This window comes from Martes martes, assembly GCF_963455335.1.
Source record: "Martes martes genome assembly, chromosome: 4".
Lineage (NCBI taxonomy): Eukaryota > Metazoa > Chordata > Mammalia > Carnivora > Mustelidae > Martes > Martes martes.
The window spans coordinates 655,685-673,630 of NC_137891.1; the positions used below are offsets into that span (position 1 = coordinate 655,685).

At 59.9% G+C, this 17,946-nt stretch overlaps 1 protein-coding gene across 6 annotated transcripts in view; it reads right to left on the reverse strand.

The window, feature by feature from the left end:
• MROH1 (maestro heat like repeat family member 1) overlaps positions 1-17,946 on the reverse strand; it is a gene marked incomplete at its 3' end in the record, with an annotated part of 63,764 nt that overhangs the window by 37,031 nt on the left and 8,787 nt on the right. For all 6 annotated transcript variants that reach the window (XM_080800090.1, XM_080800092.1, XM_080800091.1 and 3 more), the window contains exons 2-9: positions 11,964-12,026; positions 11,446-11,591; positions 7,106-7,237; positions 6,617-6,779; positions 6,354-6,452; positions 2,297-2,448; positions 1,691-1,831; positions 1,259-1,351 (exon numbers count right to left, since the gene is read on the reverse strand). In XM_080800090.1, coding sequence (XP_080656216.1) covers positions 1,259-1,351; positions 1,691-1,831; positions 2,297-2,448; positions 6,354-6,452; positions 6,617-6,779; positions 7,106-7,237; positions 11,446-11,591; positions 11,964-11,979 — 942 coding nt within the window. In that variant the 5' untranslated portion in view covers positions 11,980-12,026. The remainder of the gene's footprint in view (positions 1-1,258; positions 1,352-1,690; positions 1,832-2,296; positions 2,449-6,353; positions 6,453-6,616; positions 6,780-7,105; positions 7,238-11,445; positions 11,592-11,963; positions 12,027-17,946) is intronic.

Here is a 17,946-nt window from a genome sequence, read left to right on the forward strand (position 1 = left end):
GTCAAAACTGGCTCCAGGCTCCACCAACAATGGTGTGGTGTGGGGGTCCTGCTCTGATCCTAAGGGAACGTGCCTGTGTCCCACTCCCGGGGCGGTATGCGGGGCGTGGGCACAGGAGCTCGGAGGAGTCAAGAAGCTCCTCCCCAGTCTCTATCGTGGACTTCCAGTGGTCACGCTGAACGGCCACAGAAGCTTTTTCTGCGTCAACCAAGGTACCGGGCTCTTTTCCCCGATCGCTTTCTGAGAGGGAGCGTCCTGACAGCTTCTCGGTCCCTCCTGTCTTGGGAGGAGAGTGTGGGATCCATTAGCTCGAATGCGTACCTCACACTACAGACTCGGCTTCCCCTGCACGGCACTGACTTTACTCCCTCAGGCAGCTCTGAATCCGCCTGGTCTCCCAACCCACGTTTATGGGACGGCAGTTAGGAGTCGGGCAGAACCCAACCTTAGAGCCTGTGGGGCGGTGTGTGCTGGGTACGGGAGGCCTTGGAAGATGATGCCACTTGCTGGGTTAGTTGGGTTTTCTTTCTTCTGCCAAGTTGGACGTTTTCATTTTTTCAGGAATCTATCCATTTCACCATTTTTCAAGTTCATTACCTTTGTTCAATTTCTCTACTGCAGCCCTCCCTGCCCCTGGCTGGGCAGACCACGTGGGGCCGGGCCTGTGTTCCGGGTGCTGTGGGAGGGGCCGCAGGGCCGCAGAGCACGAAGGAGGCCCATGTCCGCCCCCTCCTCTCTCTCTCGTTTTATGTCCCTCTTTCCTCTTTCAGAGTCTGGGGACAGGACTACCTACCACTCCACCCGCCGGCCTCTGCTCCTGGGACCTCCACACCTCTCCTCTGACCTAGAGAGAGGGGGCTGCACAGCTCATGGGCCCCCAGGAGCCCAGCCCCGCTGTTTTTCAGGACCCCTCCCCTCTCCATGGACAGTGGCCCACAGCCAGGGCAGATGCCCCCAGGCCATCTCGGGCCTCTCTCCCGCCTTCCGGCCCACTCCTGCCGGGGAGAAGCTTCAGCCCAGGGTCACACCCGTGGTCCAGGAACACCCCAACTTCAGCGCTGCCAGGCTGGACCCCACTCTTGCCCCCTGCATGCCTCAGCAGGCATCTGCACCCAAGACCTGGCCACGGCCAGCACCAGGAACGGCCCGGTCCTACCAGCCCCGTCCCCAGGGTGCCCCCCTGCACCCTCCCTGTGGATCCCCAGCCCGCGCAGCCACAGGCGCCCCCCCTCCCCGCTCCCGTCCCCGTGCACCCTACCTGCGCATGCAGGGCGGCCAGGAGCGAGTCCAGCTGTGGCTCCAGCGTGCGGCTGCCCACGCTCACCGCGGCCTCGAGGATCTGGCCCAGGCTCTGCTCAGACACAGAGGACAGGAGCCGTCGGTCCTACTTCAAGCCCCTAGCCCCATCTCCTAGCCACAAAGACCCCACTCCAGGGCTCAGGTAAGGGAGACCTACTTTCAAGTCAAGAATGAAGAGACGAGGACAAGTCTTGGGACAGGCGGCATAGTCGAGGTGAAGCACCCCTGGGCGGGGCAGGGCAGCGACAAGTGTGACCGGGCCCCACCCACCACCGCCTCTAACAGCACTCTGAGCCGCCCTTCCCAGGTGCCCACACCCTCCTGTCCCAGCCAGGTGGGGACCAGTCCCTGGGACAGAGCTCTGCACAGGCCACGGCGTGCAGGTGCGCACCTTGGACACGTGGAAGGTCTCCGCGTGCTTCTTGTAGAGGGCCAGGACCCCGGGCAGGAGCTTGGGCAGCTGCTCCTCCAGCTTCTCGCCAGGCAGCAGGTGGCTCATGGGGCCCAGGGCCTCCACCACAGCGAGCCGGAGCTGAGAACGAGAGCATCGTGCCGCTCAGGTCCGAACTACTGACCCAAGTGGAGAAGCGGCAAAAGGTCCATTCACCGAGGACCCAGGGCCGCAAGTGAGGAAAGCCACGTTATCACATAACTGGGGGTCCGAAAGGGGTCCAGAGGCAGAGAGGTCAGTGTGACCACACACAGCCAGGGTCTGGACAGTGGCCAGGGAGGGAGGCCGTGAAGGAGACCAACCCCCCCCCACCCCGACAATGAGCCGCGTCCAGGCAGAGAGGGGTAGGAGGGCAGGAAACAAGCCTTATTCTGTAGGGACCCTGCACAGGGCACCCCCACTCCCCAATGCAACCCCCACCCCGAGCCAGAGGGCAGGACACAGAAGGGACTAGAAGCCTGTGTGGACAGCAGCCCAGGACCCCGTTGGTGGGGGAAGCAGCCTTCAAGGAGGACCACAGGCTCCTGACACACTGACGAGTGCCACCTTGGCTTCGCGGCTCTGCAGCCAGCAGTTGAAGAGGATGTCGTAGGCACTGAGCATGTCGGTGGCAAAGGTGTCCTTCCTGACCGTGGGGTCCGGGGCTTGGTCCAGGTCGGCCAGGTACTCCAGAATGCTCTCGCTGAAGTGCTGCAGAGCTGTCGCAGGGGTGAGGGGTGAGGGCGCCGGTTACCCTGACAACAGCGCCCCCAGCCACCTGCAAGGCATCCCCCCCAGCACAGCGGCCACACCCACGTCCTTCCCGGAATCAAGCAGCTCTCTGCAGATACGACTGCTTAAGCTGCGACGGAGGCGGGGTATGGTGGGCCCTAAACCGTACGTGACTGTGTCCCTAGAAGAGAACACAGAGACACAGAGAGGAGACAGCGGGGTGGCAGCAGGGCACAGACCAGATGCTGGTGGGGGTGGGGGGCCAGGGAGCAGAGCCTCTGAGCCCCGAAGAAACCAACCCTGGCGACAGCTATCTCGCACTTCTGGCCTCCAGAACCATGACAGAGTATTTTTATCTTTTTATCTTTTTTTTAAAGATTTTAAGTAATTCCTACACCCAACGTAGGGCTCGAACTCATAATCCCGAGACGAAGAGTCACACGCTCCACCGACAGAGCCAACCAGGCGCCCCCCATTTCTCTCACTGAAGCGCCCTAATTTGGGGTACTGTGTCACAGCGGCTCTGGGAAACCAACACGGGTACCAACCAGCACCGGATGGCCTGGGTTCACAGCGCCCGGCCCACGGCAGCCGGCTGTAAGGCAAAAGGCGGAGGTGCCGTGCCCCCCTCACCCCTCCCAGATGGCCACAAGTGCCGCTCACTCTGCCGCAGTCGCAGGGCCCAGGCTGGGGTGGGGCAGGCCGGGGGCAGCACGCCGCGTCTCCCACCGCGACTGCGCACGTGGACAGCCGGGCGGGCAAGTCCAGGCAGAGACGAAGGCCTAGGAGTGGTCAGCAAGGGCTGGCGCTGGGTCAAGGGAAGACCGAGTGAGGGCCCCGTCGTGTGGCCCCGCTCCGTGTGGCCCCGCTCCGTGGGGCCCTGCTAAGGGCTGGGTAATGGAGCAGCCAGGCAGTGGCCAGGAGGGCCAATGACTTCCAGGCCTCGTGGGGAGGGCACCACACCAGCCTGCAAGAACCCCTCGGAAGCGACCCCCAGGGATCTGCCGCCTCCCCCTGCGGGCCCACTAGCCTGTGCAGCCCAGCTCTCACGCGGCCAGCTTACGCGGCTAACTTCCCAGCGCGGGCTCCCCAGTCGGACAGAAAGAATGAGCCAGACCCTTCGGTGTACACGGGGGCCATCAGTTGAGTTCCCAAGAAAGAGAATTTAAAGAAATTTCAGAAGAGGGACGCCTGGCTGGCTCAGTCGTTAAGCATCTGCCTTCAGTTCAGGTCATGATCTTGGGGTCCTGGGACCGAGCCCCAAGTCCGGGCTCTGTGCTCAGCGGGGAGTCTGCTTCTCCCTCTCCCACTCCCCCTGCTGTGTGCCCTCTCTCTCTCTCAAGTAAACAAAACATTTTAAAAAATAAAAAAACTTCGGGAGAAAACCATGTCCTGGAGCCCTTCCATGTCATCACGGGTTTCTGGAGGGTCTGGCCCAGGCAGACGCGCCCCCACCTGCCGCACGGCTGCTGCCATGTGGAGCGGGGCCAGAGCCTGCTCTCGTCCTGTCCCCCCAGTGCTCTCGCCTCTCTGAGCTCCATCATCAGGATGGTCGTCAGGCTGACCGGCGTTTCTTAGCATTCTGTAGCGAGGTTTTTCAGGGTGACAGACCACTCTGTTGCCGGAAGCAGAAATCAACCTCCCCACTTTGTTACTAGGTTTTACCTGTCACTCAGTCACACACACACACACACACACACACACACAGGTCGAAGGCCATTCTCCTATGCCCTCCCCAACCTTGATTTCCTTTCCTCCAGAAGCAAACACTGGGGCGGACCTTCTCTTACTCATGACGGGTCCGCAGCTTTCCACACCACCTGCCCCAGGGGAGCGCAGCTCGCCAGCTCGCACCTCCTGCACCGCCTGCCCGCGTCCGGGGCCTCCCCCGGCCGTGGACAGGGCCCCGCACACGGCCTCTGGGCGGGGTGCAAGTCCATCGTGCTCGGCGCCCTCCTCTGCGCAGGGGAGGGGCCGCCCCACAAAGTGTCTTGGTGCGGGTGCCCGGAGGGCCCTGCCGCCCCGCCCCCGCCCCGGCCGCGCTGCGCCCCGCCAGCTCCCGCGCCCGCTTGCCCCTGCGCTCTTCCCACGGGGTCTGCTTGGACGCGACGTCACGCCGGTCCTGCCTTCTCCACTTTCCGTATATTTGTATTTGTGCTATTTTCGGGAGCTCCCCTCAGCCTCCTCTTCCATCTCTGGTCGCCCCCGTCACTGCGTCTGTCACCCCGGAGAGTGCAGCTGTGCTCTCTGGCAGCAGCTGCCTCACGGCAACACGCTCCGCTCCCCCCTCCCGCCTCCCCGAGGGGTTAAGGGCGCCTTTCCTCTCCCCGAGGGTCTGCTTCCGCCAAGTCTCGGCGCCGATCTGACAGCCGGGCCCCTCGCACACCCGCTCCCGGGGACGCCAGCTCCACCTCTGCGCGTCCCAGCTCTCCCCGCCCCCGGCCCAGGGTCCTAGGACCCCAACCAGCGAGGACCTTCGAGCGCGCACGGGTCCTGTGCTTGGCCCGGGACCGTCGTCCTCAGGGGACACAGGCCTGCCCGCCAGGACAGGAGGCCCGCAGGCCGCTACGGGGACGTCCTGCAGCTGAGCGTCTGCTGGAGAAACAGGCCCGCTTCACACGCGAGAGAAGACGCAGACAGAGTAAAAACTGCCACGGGGAAGCGATCAGGGCTTCATCGCCGCGGGTCAGTCTCCTGTTCGAGTCGCGGCGGCTGCAGACCGCCGTGCCCTTCCGGGGAGCTGCGCGGGGCGGGCGGCGACTGTGCCCTGGGGCTCTTCTCACCTCCCTTCCAGCCCGGACGCACCCCGTCCCAGATGGCCTCCCAACCCCCTGCCTTGTCTTCCGCACCTCTAAGTATATACCGGGGGCTCATGCCCCCACACCCCACACGGCCTGTCCCTTCTGTGTCCCGCTCCGCGTCCCCGCTCGGTGGGAGATCCCAGCTCAGCTGCCCCGGGACCCCGTCACAAGCTGTCTCTTCAGCCAGAACCGCGTCAGGGAGTTTCCGTATACAACCCAGGGAGTCTGGCAGCGTGCAGCGGAGGAACCAAGGAGCTGGCAGGAAGGAGGCCACGGCAGGGCCAAGTGAGATGTGAACGAGGGGCCGTAAGGAGGGTGGCAGAAGCTGGAGCCCCATGCGGGGACCCAGGACCCAAAGCCACGGTGAGCAGGGCGGGCTAGGGCCCAAAGCTCTAGTCCCTGGCTTCGAAAGCCCCCAGGTGCGCACGGGCCGGCAGCTTTCCCAGGCTCCAGCCCACCTGCGGGGCACCAAGCGGCAACGGCAGGACAAGGCCGCCAGCAAAGAGCCAGCAACCCCTCAGCTGAGCTCCGGGCGGCCCCTGACCCTATCCCGTCACCAGCCCCTGCCACGTCCGGGACCCTCCTAACCAGAGTCCTGTTCCGAGGGTCTGGGCTGACCCGGCGCTCCCGGCCCTCCCGTCGGTGCCAGAGCTGGCAGGGTTCCTGAGGAAGGCGCAGGGTACAGCGGTGCTGCGGCTGTGGAGGGAGGCCCAGCCCCTGCCCAGCCACGCGGAGGGCAGCAGACAGAGGAGGTGGGAGCGGAGTGAAGACCGCTCTCCGAGGCGCCCGGCCCTGAGCACGGAGTAAAGCGGGAAGCCCCTGCGGCTCTGGAGAGGGCTCTTCCCGCGCCCCCACAAAGGTCCAGGCCTCAGGGACCCGCCGGTGAGGTAGAGCGGTCCCCACCAGCTGCCAGGACAGCCGGAGGCAGAGGCCGAGTCTCCACCCGCACGCCTGCAGGCACCCGCCGGTGCCCTGCTCTCCTCCTGGAGCCCAGAGGACTCATGACCCTCCACAGAGGCTGGGGGTGGGGGGCAGGTTGCTCCCAGCCCCCTCCCCGGAGGCCTCGCCCGCCTTCAGAGACCCCATCTTACCGCAGCAGAACGCCACCCTCATCGCGTCGTGCTTGGCCATGCCCAGCATGGGCAGCATGGTACTCAGGATGGACGTCAGGAAGGGCACCATGCCGAACACTGCAGAAGGGGGGTGCGTGAGTGGGTACCCGCCACCCCCGCCTCATCGGGCCTGGCCTCCCCGCGCCCCCCCTGGAGAGGCAGAGGGGGCCTGGGCCAGGTGGTGCAGAGGCCCTTCCCACAGGCTCCGGGATGCAGGCGGAGGTGGGCCGAGTGGCACCTACCGTTGGAGGCCGAGAGGTTGGCGAGGGTCTGCACGACGAAGCAGTGGGGCAGGGCCCCAGGCTGGAACTTGCTCAGCAGCTCCTCCATCACCGTGCCGACGAACCGCTTTCCGACAGCCACCAGGACGTCGCTGGCGGCCCGCTGCCAGTCATAGACCAACTCCTGCCCCCCCCCCAAATGGGCACTGACGCCCTGAGCTCCCGAAGGACACAGGACCCCCCTCCCCCGCCCAGGAGAGGCCACCAAGCACCTGCCACTCCCACCACAAGGAGCCGGCACTGGGAGCCAGGCCCCGCGCGGAGCCCAGCAGCACCCCCAAAAACTGGGATGCAGGCCCCCCTGCCCCCACAGCTGCCCTGAGAGTTTAGGAACTTCGCTCTCTGCTTCGATCGCCACCCCTAGTCACGGGTGACCGCATTCCTGATGCTCCTGGTACAGAGTTCTAGGCAAGCGGCTTCCCGCCCCAAGCCACACAGGTGCAGCCATACCTTCGTCCTGGTCATCTCGCTGGAAGCCAGGAGGGTGACAGCCCTGGCCTTGGCCTTGTCCAGCTCACCGATGTGGCTGCTCACAACCACCTCCACGGCCCTCAGGATCATCGTCCGGTACGGGTGTGCCAACTGAGCAGAGAGACCATGGAGGAAGGTCCTGGAAGGCGAGCCCAGCACCCAGGCACCCTGCTGACGCCTCCTGCTGTCCTTGGGGGGCTCCTCAGGACAAAAGCACCTGCAGCCGCCCCAGCAGGGCGGAAAGGAGCACGCCCGACCATGCCTCGTGCGCCCAGCGCCTTAGTGCCTCACCCAGCAAGGACTGCGAGAGGGACTCCGGGCACCTGACTGTCAGCAGTGCCAGGAGAGTTCTGTGCGAGACTCACGAGGGGTGACGACAGCCCTCCCCGCTGTGGCCAGGATCTCCCGGCCAGAGGCTGCACTGCCCCGTGACGCCCCATCACGGCAGAGGTCTCTGTCACCAGGCGTCCTCCAGGCTCCCAGGGAGCACCTGTCAGAGACCACTTGGCCGGCCCTCCCACCCGAGGGCCCTCTCCGCACTCTGGGGCCCTTCCCACCCCAGGGAGCCTCGTCTGTCACAGCCCTCCCCAAACTGGCAAATACACCCAAGGGTCCAGAGACTAACATGGGAGACGATGGCGCCGCCCGGCCCCTGCGTCCCTGGGGCCGCCCCCAGCCACCACTGGGGCTTCTCCTCTGCTCCGGGTGGGCCCTGCACAAGCCCTGCCACCGGCCCAGACACAGTCCACGTCTGCACCTTGCAGCTGCGATGCCACCGGGCGCTCATCCTCGCCCAGACTGAGGACATGTGCTGATGGCGAAGCTGCAGGTGGGGCCGGGGCGGGGGCAGGCAAGGAAGCCCAGACACCCTATTGTGATGACAGGGCCGCGGAGATGAGCCCAGCCCAGCCACACGGAAGACTCCATCCAGCCAGGAGCCCCCAGGTGCTCAGAGTCTGGCGGAGAGGGCAAGACACTTGCTGGGGGCAGGGGAAGACCAAGACTGGCCTTTCCTGAGGACCCCAGCCCCCAGGAATGGAGCATCCTGGTGGCAGTGGGTGGTACCCGGGCCCGCGCTGAGACAGGACTGAACTTGCGGGACCAGAGACAAAGTGGCAAGGTAGAGAGACGACTCAGGCTGAAGGAGCCTAGGAAAGCAGGGGCATACAGCCGACACGGCCGTTGCTCAGTCCAGAGCACAAGCTCCCTCCCAGGGCGGGCCCCAAAAATGGACATGATTTTTGCTCCTGAAAAAAGCCAACACATCATAAACATCTCTAGATATACGAACAGATCACATGATCTGCCCTAGTTTTCCGGGGGAAAGCTCTAGTTTTTGGTTTTCTTCCCTTGGTCATAAATTTTGTTAAAATGCATCCGACCACACACGAGGGTTTACTCCTGGGCTCTCAGTCCTATTCCGCTCATCTACGTGTCTGTCTCTATGCCTGTCCCCACTGCCCTGTCTGACTCCAGTGGCTCTGCAGCAGGTTCTGAGGTCAAGAAGCATGAGCTCCCGGCTTTGTTCTCTTTTAACACTGTCTGGGCTATCCCGGGTCCCCTGAGATTCCATAGGAATTTTACGATGGCTTTTCCTATTCCTGCAAAAAAACATCATTGGGATTTTGACAGAGACTACAACAGCTGCTTGTTTTTAAAGAAAATGTGGGGTTTCCCCCCTATTTCCCATTGCCCTCGGAAGTCCAGCAGGCAGAGCACCAGTCACGCCAGAGTGAGACTTGTCGGGTTCCCACAGAGGTTTTCCGTCAGGCCTCCACAGGCCCCGTGCGCACAGGGATAAAACCACAGCCCCTCTGTCACCCGAGCGCAGCAGGAGCTGAGCTGGGACAGACGGGGACAGCGCACTGGGCCCGCCTGCTGCCGATCCGGGCCCACAGTGGGCGTGTGCGAGACTTCCGGCTCGACAGTCAATGTGCGGTGGGTCGCCAGAGGACCCACTGTTCTGTCCCTCCCCCCCAACGGACCACACCTGCTATAGAGACTGACCTGGCCACCCAGGCCACGTGTAGGCTGGACCCTGGCCACGGGAGGTCCCAGGGCACGGGGTGAGGCGCACAGCCGTCTAAGGCCCTGACCTGAGACGCCGAAGCTGCTCCCTCCAGCAGACGCGGACGGTCCCGGCAGACTAACAGCACCACAGGCAACCCCCCCTTCAGCTGCAGCAGTGGCCACCGCGGCTTTGTGTTCTGACGTCAGGCTCTCAAGTCCCTTACGTGACTAGAGAATCCACTCCGCTTCTCACGGGGGAGGTGGGTTCACGCGGTTTGAGCCGACTGGCCCGGTGGGACGGGACCCACACCCACACCCGGGCTTGCCTGCTGCGGCCCCTGCAGCCTCCGTGTGGAGACCTGGAGTGAGCTGACGAGTGGCCGGTTACGAGTCCCTTACGTTAGGATGAGATTCTAGAGGAAACCAGATAGGAGCACATGACGTTGAAACCGGCCCGAAAATGCAGAACGAAGAGAAGAAAAGCTTCAGTCACTACTGGCAAGTTGGGCTTCTCTACTGCTAGAGACTGGCCCCCGAAACGCCCATGAGGGAACCGAGCCCCGGAGGGACGGCAGCGGGAGCAGGGTCTTCGGGCGGTGAGTAGGTCACGAGGGTGGAGCCCCATGGGGGGAATCAGTGCCTTCTAAAGAGACCCCAGAAAGCCCCCAGTCCCCTCTGCCGTGTGAGGACATGGTGAGGAGATGGCGGTCTGTACACCAAGAAGGGGGTCCCCGCCATACATGGGAGCTGCCGCGCAGCGGCCTGGGCCTCCCAGCCTCCGGAACCGGGACGAGCACAAGTCTGGTCTTGTCGGAGTGAGCTCGACAGGCGCGGATGGCGACTTTTGCCTCTGTTCCCGCGGTCACTCCCCGCCCCTGCCTGAGCACCCCCGTGCGCGCCCTGCCCGCGCTCCCTCCGGGGAGAGGCCCCGTGAAGCCTGGCGGGGATGAAGCACAAGGAGTGGCAGACCCTGGAGCGGCCTTTGGGGGAGAGAGGCGCCCGGAGAGGAGCACGCTTCCGCAGGACAGGGCTTCCCACTGAGTGCACTTTTACCGCAAATATGCAAATGTGGGGCAAGATTTTTATGTTGGTTAAAATAAGTTGGTTAAAGAAACCGAAAGGCTAGAAGTGGGATAAAATCATAAAATCATAAAATCATAAGTGAGCTAGAAAATGACAAGCATGAAGCCCACTTAAATTTTGCAACGAATCGCTAGAACTAACAAGGGCTCCTTTAGCCGCCCTCAGTAAGCGCTCCCTGGCCGGCCCCTCAAGCGGCCGGGGTGGCCCCGATCTGTGGTCCCATCGGACGCTGATTCAGCACATCGCGGCCGGCCCCTTCTGCGCCACTGAGAAGGGCACTGGTGCCCAGCACAGAAGCAGCGCGAAGCTCCACGGAGCCACGGAAGAGCCACGGTGGGCGCGCGGTGCCCAAGCGTGGGGGCGCACTCTCGCACCAAGAACGGTGCGTCTCTAACCCCGGCGCCCGTGGGCTGTCCTAGCGTCCTACACCAACACAGACACCCAGGAACAATCGGCTCAGTGGCCACTCGGGGGACGGAGCTGCTCCCCCAGGAGATGGCACCCGAGACATGAGAGAGAATGACCTCCCATTGCAGAGAGATCCCTTTTTCCACATCTGGGGGTCAAATCACACACAGAGAGAAACAGTCTTTGGAGGCTGCAGAAGTGCCTTCCCAGACCACACGCTGAGACAGACGCGAGACAGTGCACAGGGACCAGCGGCGTCACAGCGCCACGGAGCCGAGACCCAGCAGGCAGCAGTGAGGCCAGGAGGACCGCTGGCTCAGAGGCGCTCCGGCAGCCCCGACAGGGTCCCCCCGGGGCACAGGCAGCACACAGGTGCCCAGGGGTCTGCCGCCCCTGCCCGGCCCCTGCCCCGCCAGCAGGCAGCAGGAGGGTGAGGGAAAGGCCCGTCTCCTGGGGCAGCCCCCACTCCCGCCCGCACCGCGGAGCACTCCTCCCGCTGCAGCTGACGACAAGGGGCCTCCTCTCCCTGGGGGACAGCCCAGACCCTGGCAAGGAGAGCGGCTCAGTCTCTGGCCAGTGACTGACCGGGGACAGCAACACACCCCCTGTGTGTGACCGCTGGACGCGGCACCGTCCCCAGCCGGTGCCCCCACACGGGCCGAGGCACTGGCCACAAGACCAGGGGGCTCACCTGTCCCGGAAACGCCCCACCTCACGGGAACGCCGCTTTCTGCCCACCGCGACTGACTGCACAGCCGGGGACCCACCATCACCTACAGACGCCGCCCCCGCGCCCGGCCCCGCGGGGCAGGGACTACCTTCTCATGCTGCCGCAGGTACTCCTCACAGGCGCCGAGCGCCTCCTCCGGCGCAGCCTCTCCCAGGGCGCACAGGGCGCCACACACCTGCTCCTGCACCAGAGGGTCCTTGTCGGTGACGGCGTCCAGCAGGATGGCGGCCAGCTCTGCAACGACAAAGCCCGGCGTGCGCGCTCAGGCCCAGCCCGCCCTGCCAGCCACCGCCTTGGCCTCCCGCCGCAGGACGCCCGCCCCCTCGCTCCCCTGCGCGTTCCCGCTGCCTCAGCAGCCGCCCCGGCCGCCTCGCCTACCTCCTCCACCCACCCCTGGGGCGCCGCCCGCCCCCTGACCGGACTCCCCAGGCCCTGACCGCTTCACGCCTCCTGCCCCCGCGGGACCGCGGCTGCCATAAACGCCGGCGCTACGGGCTCGGGGCCAGGGGCGAAGCCGCCCCGCCCGGGAGCAGCCCAGGGCCCTAGTGGCTCGCAGAGACGCCGCCCAACGCCAGGTGCTCCTGCCCGCGGGACCCCCGCACTCACTCTTCACGTAGGTCATCTCGCCTCCGCCTCGGTCCAGCACACGCGGACGGCTTCTTCCCGCACCTCAAGGAAGCAAAAACACAGCAGTTAGGTCGGACGCCGCCTGCGTCGACAGGCGGGCACCGCGGTGTGTAAAACGTGACTTCAGGGCGCCTGTGCGGGGGGCTCAGCCCGTTAAGCCTCCACCTCCTGATTTCGTCTCAGGTCATGATCTCGGGGTCTCCGGATGGAGCCCTACGTCGGGCTCCCCTCTCAGCAGGGAGTCTGCTTGAGACTCTCCCTCGGCCCCCGCCTCCCCTTCCCCCCCGACTCGCATGCACTCTCTCTAAAAAATTAAAAAAAAAAAACCCTCATCAAAAAACCCGATTCCAGTGCCTTCTCCCACGGGAGCTGCCACAGCGGGGCGGAGCCGCTCACGGAGGACAGAAGGCGGCTTCCCTCAACAGCTGCCAGCTGTCCTCTGCCCCCCCACCCCGGCAGCCCCACCGGGGTGACGTCAGCCCACACGGTGACCCGGGCAAGCACGGGCGCTGCCTCCACCTACGGCACCTCCCTGAGCTCTGCAGAGGAGACGGGGCACACCTAAGGCGGACGTCACCAGCAGTCTGTGCGGGCAGAGAAACGCGCCCCGAGGGCCAGGACCGACAGCCTTGATCACCAAAGGCTCAGGACCCACCGAGCCCGAGAATCCCAGCACGGCACAGAATGAGCCTCGTCGTGGCTCAGACAGCCTGGGTGGGCAGCACGGGGATCTAGCGGGTTCCCTGACACCAGAGACCGACCATCCACACGGCCCATGGCATTTAAGAGGTGCAGCTTTCGGAGCGCCTGGGGGGCTCCGTCGGTCGAGGGACCGACTCTTGGTTTCAGTGTAGGTCACGGTCTCAGGGTTGTCATACGGAGCCCCGTGTCGGGCTCCACACTCAGTGGAGGTCCTCTGGAGACTCTCCCTCCCTCTCCCTCTGCCTCTCCCTCACCCACTTTCTCTCTAAATAAAATAAATCTTGAGGAGCCTGGGTGGCTCAGTCCTTAAGCGTTAGCCTTTGGTTCAGGTGATGGTCCCAGGATCCTGGGATCGAGCCCCACATCAGGCTCTCTGCTCAGTGGGGAGCCTCCTTCCCTCTCTCCTGCTCCCCCTGCTTGTGTTCCCTCTCTCGCTGTGTCTCTCTGTCAAATAAATAAATATTATTTATTTTATTATTTTTTATTTTATATTTTTATTTATATTATTTATTATTTTATTTATATTTATACTTATTATATTTATAAATATTATTTATTATGTTATTTATTTATTTAAAAAAATTTTTTAAGTTTTTATTTACTTATTTGACAGATGGAGATCACAGAGAAGCAGGCAGAGAGAGAGGAGGAAGCAGGCTCCCCGCTGAGCAGAGAGCCCGATGTGGGGCTCGATCCCAGGATCCTGAGACCATGACCTGAGCCGAAGGCAGAGGCTTTAACCCACTGAGCCACCCAGGCGCCCCTTTATTTATTTATTTTTATTTAATTTATTTTATTTTATTATTATTTTATAAATATATAAATAATATATATATTATTTATATATATAATATAACATATAAATATATAATATATATTTTATATATATATATATAAATAAAATAAATCTTTAAAAAAAGAGGTGCAGTTTTCAAGCATTGCAGGCTTTGAGAGACTAAGTCCATCAGTATGCAAGTGCCTCTGCCCCTTCCCTACAGGGTCACGAGGTGAGACCTACGTTGCACTCTCCAAAGCCCTTAAGGTCAGAGGGGCCATCAGCCCTCAGCGAGGTCGCGGACGGCTTTTTTTTTTTTTTAAAGCTTTTATTTATTTATTTGACAGACTGAGATCACAAGTAGGCAGAGATGCAGGCAGAGAGGGGTGGGGGGGAAGCAGGCTCCCTGCTGAGCAGAGAGCCCGATCGCTGACGGCTTTCTGACACGACGTCTGCTGTCTGCCGGCAACTCCGCCGCCCCTTCACCGATCTCTTCCACACTGGGCCCCCCGGATTACCTCTCAGACATAAAAGGACAGAGATGATAGAGGCGGGTTGCCGTGACCTGCCCCTAACAAACGACGCTCGTCTGGCTACGGACACAAAAGGGAAGAAGCAAAGTGAGAAATCACAGCGATCGTGGTGGCGGAATGAGATGTGCGCGAGGACTCCAGCTCAGGAAGGGAGATGGCCTCAAGCGTACGTCCACCCCAACAAAACCTCAAAGAAATGACAGAAAAGATGCAAGTTTTTCTTTTGTTATATATTTTTAAGATTTTCTTTTTAACTAATCTCTCTACGCCCAGCCTGGGGCTCAAGCTCACAACCCAAGATCAAGAGCTGCATGCTGGGGGCCCGGGTGGCTCAGTGGGTTAAGCCTCTGCCTTCGGCTCAGGTCATGATCCCGGGGTCCTCGGATCGAGTCCCACATCGGGCTCCCTACTCAGCGGGGAGCCTGCTTTTCCCTCTCCCTTTGCCACTCCCCCTACTTGTATATGCTTTCTCTCTCTCTGTCAAATAAATAAAATAAAAAATCTTAAAAAAAAAAAAAGTCACATGCTCTACTGACTGAGCCAGCAGGTGTCCCAAGGATGCAAGTTTTGAAAGAGTAAATCCATAAGAGCACTAGAAAACAAGATAAAATTAGCAAACCAGGCATCTCCAGGAATCACAAGCCGCTAGAAAGCAGATGGAGAAGACTGGCTTAAAGACGCTGGCATCAGCAAGGTGTTTCCCCTTTCTGCCTGGAAAGCATCTAAAAGTAACAAGGGAAACAAGACACAGAAACACACGTTTCATTTGTGGCAGAGCAAGAAGGCAAAAACCGCAAACCCCAAGCATCAAGGGCTGGAAACGTCACGGCTGTCGGGCGGGGTGTGAGGTTCGCCGGCAGCAAGTGCCACAAGAGCCCAAAGATACTCGCCAGAGGCAGCAGCACCGCCGGAAGGAACCTAGACCCCGAGTCCTAGGCCTGCGGTCTGAAGGCACGGGGCAAGCTGCGGTCTCTGGAGCAGAGGCTTCGCCCCGTGGAAGCCACGGCTGCCTTCCTCCACCACCCAGGAAGGAACCAGGGTAAACCAACTCGGGATCAGCAGGTTTGGAGAGCTCTTCAGAGAAGTGCAAACGGCCATGTGCACCCAGCTCAAACAGGAGAAAACGTAAGGAAACAAGCATGAGACATGAGCTCCTAGCCCAGACGGGAAGAACGCACCATTTGCTCTCCTGACCCAAACAACTCAAGAGGAACGGTAGTTCTCAGTCACCTCGGTGACGGACATCAGGACATGAAGGCCAGGAGCCCTCGATCACTCCAGCTCACTGTCTGGGGGGTGCATCCAGGAGTCAGGAGGACGCAGCAATATACCCGAGTTGAGACACACCGGGAGTATCTTAGGAGATCAGGTCCTGCCAGCTTGCAGACTCCGGGACCAGCGAGAACCCCAGAGACCTGCGGAGGGTCCTTGGTCACTCAGCTGACTTACTGGTCAATGCTGGGTGGCAGAATAATGTCCCCAAAAGTGACCATGTCCTCACCCCCAGAACCTGTGGGTATGTTACCTTCTGTGCCAAAAAGGGACTCAGCAGATAGGATTAAGGGTACAAACCCTGCGGTTGGAGGGATTACGTGGATGAGACCAGCCTAACTGTGTAAGTTCTCAAATGCAGAGAACCCTTCCCAGCAAGGTCAAGGGGATGACATGGAAAGAGAAGGAGAAATTCCAAGTGTGGGAAGGACCCAACCCACCATGGCTGGCTTTAAAGACAGGAAGGCGGCTCCGGACCACATAACGTGGGCGGCCACTAAAAGTCAGATGTGTCCCTTAGTCCACAGGCAATGATCAAACAGGGACTCTGTTCCTACAACCACAGTGAACCGAATTCTGCCAACAAGCTGAGAGCAGGAAGCAGCTTCTCCCCAGAGAACCCAGAAAAGAGCATAGCCCGACTGACCCCTGGATTTTAGCCTGGTGAGAGCCACATCAGACTTCTGACCTCAAGAACCTTAGTGCACTAAATATACGTCGTTGAAGCTATGACGTTTATGGAAATTTGTTACAGCAGCAGAGGAAAACTAATACAAGCACCATGTTTAAGAAGAAATTACCAAAAGCCAGGGAAAACCTACCCGACAGGATTAGCAGAAACAATCCCCAGAACTCCCAACAGGCCAAGCACGGGGCTGCTCTCGGCGGCCGGACGGGGAAACAGCGCGAGCCACAGTGTTGGGAAGAGCGCTCGGGAGAGTCTTGCCTCAGCGCAAAGTAAAACGGGCTGTAAACTAAGTGCCCTTCTGGTCTCACCTAACAAAGCCAAAAATAAGACCTGAAAGGATCAAATTGTTCCTAAGTCGCTCAGCTACCTCCCAGCACAAAGTTCGAGAATAATAAACAGGGGCGCTGGGTGGGGGGGGGGGGCTCAGTTGGTTGGGCGTCTGCCTTCAGCTCAGGTCCCAATGCCAGGGTTCTGAACCTGAGCCCCACCTCTGGCTCCCTGCTTCGCGAAGAGTCTGCTTTTCCCTCTCGCTGGTGCTGCCTATCGCTCTCTCTTTCTCTCGCTCAAATAAATAAATAAAATCTAAAAAAAGAAGAAGAGGGGGCAGCCGGGGGGCTCAGGGGGTTCAGCCTCTGCCTTCGGCTCAGGTCATAATCTCGGGGTCCTGGGATCGAGCCCCGCATTGGGGCTCCCTGCTCAGCGAGGAGCCTGCTTCCTCCTCTCTCTCTGCCTCCTTGTGATCTCTGCCTGTCAAATAAATAAATAAATAATCTTAAATTAAAAAAAAAAAAAACCAGAATGGGACGCCTGGGTGGCTCAGTTGGTTAAGCGGCTGCCTTCGGCTCAGGTCATGATCCCAGCGTCCTGGGATCGAGTCCCGCATCGGGCTCCTTGCTCAGCAGGGAGCCTGCTTCTCCCTCTGCCTCTACCTGCCACTCTGCCTGCCTGTGCTCGTTCACTCTCTCTCCCTCTCTCTCTCTGACAAATAAATAAATAAAATCTTTAAAAAAAAAAAAACCAGAAAAGAAAATCAGTGATACCAAAGGCTAGTTATTTGAGCAGATCAATAAATTTGATAACCTCTATCCTGACAGATCAGGAAAAAGAAAGACACAAGTTACCAGGATCGAGATGAGAGAGGTGACACCACTAGAGCCTAGTGACATTAGAAGTTAGAAATAAATTAGAAAATAAATAAACACTATGCATAACTTTATGCCACTAAATTTAACTTTTTTCTTTTTTATATATATTCGGTATACCGAATACCCTAAAAGAAACAGATGAGTCAGAGCACCTTGGCAGGCTGAGTCAGAGGAGCGTGAGACTCTGAATCTCAGGGTCATGAGTTCAAGCCCCATGTTGGGTATAGAGATTACTTAAATAAATAAATAAACTTAAGAAAAAAAAAGAAAGAAATAGGGGCACCTGCGTGGCTCAGTCAGTTAAGCGTCTGCCTTCAGCTCAGGTCATGACCCCAGGGTCCTGGGATCGAGTCCCGCATCAGGCTCTCTGCTCAGCGGGGAACCTGCTTCTTCTTCTGCCTGCCACTTCCCGTGTTTGTGCTCTCCCTCTCTCTCTCTGACAAATAAATAATATCTTAAAAAAATCAACTGTTTTGGGGCACCTGGGGGGCTCAGTGGGTTAAGCCTCTGCCTTCAGCTCAGGTCATGATCTCGGGGTCCTGGGATCGAGCCCCGCATCGGGCTCTCTGCTCAGCGGGGAGCCTGCTTCTCCCTCTCCCTCGGCAGCTCCCCCTGCTTGTGCTCCCTCTCTCGCTGTGTCTCTGTCAAATAAATAAATAATCTTTTTAAAAATTTAAAAAAATCAACTGTATTTCTACTTGCTAACAATAAACAATCAAAAATGGGAACTTGTGCCATTTGCTGAGTAAAGTAATATGAAATATTTCCCCCCCTGCCAAAATGATATATTGAAAAATAAATTTGACAAGAGATATATTAGTCAGTGACACTATCAAACACTGCTGAG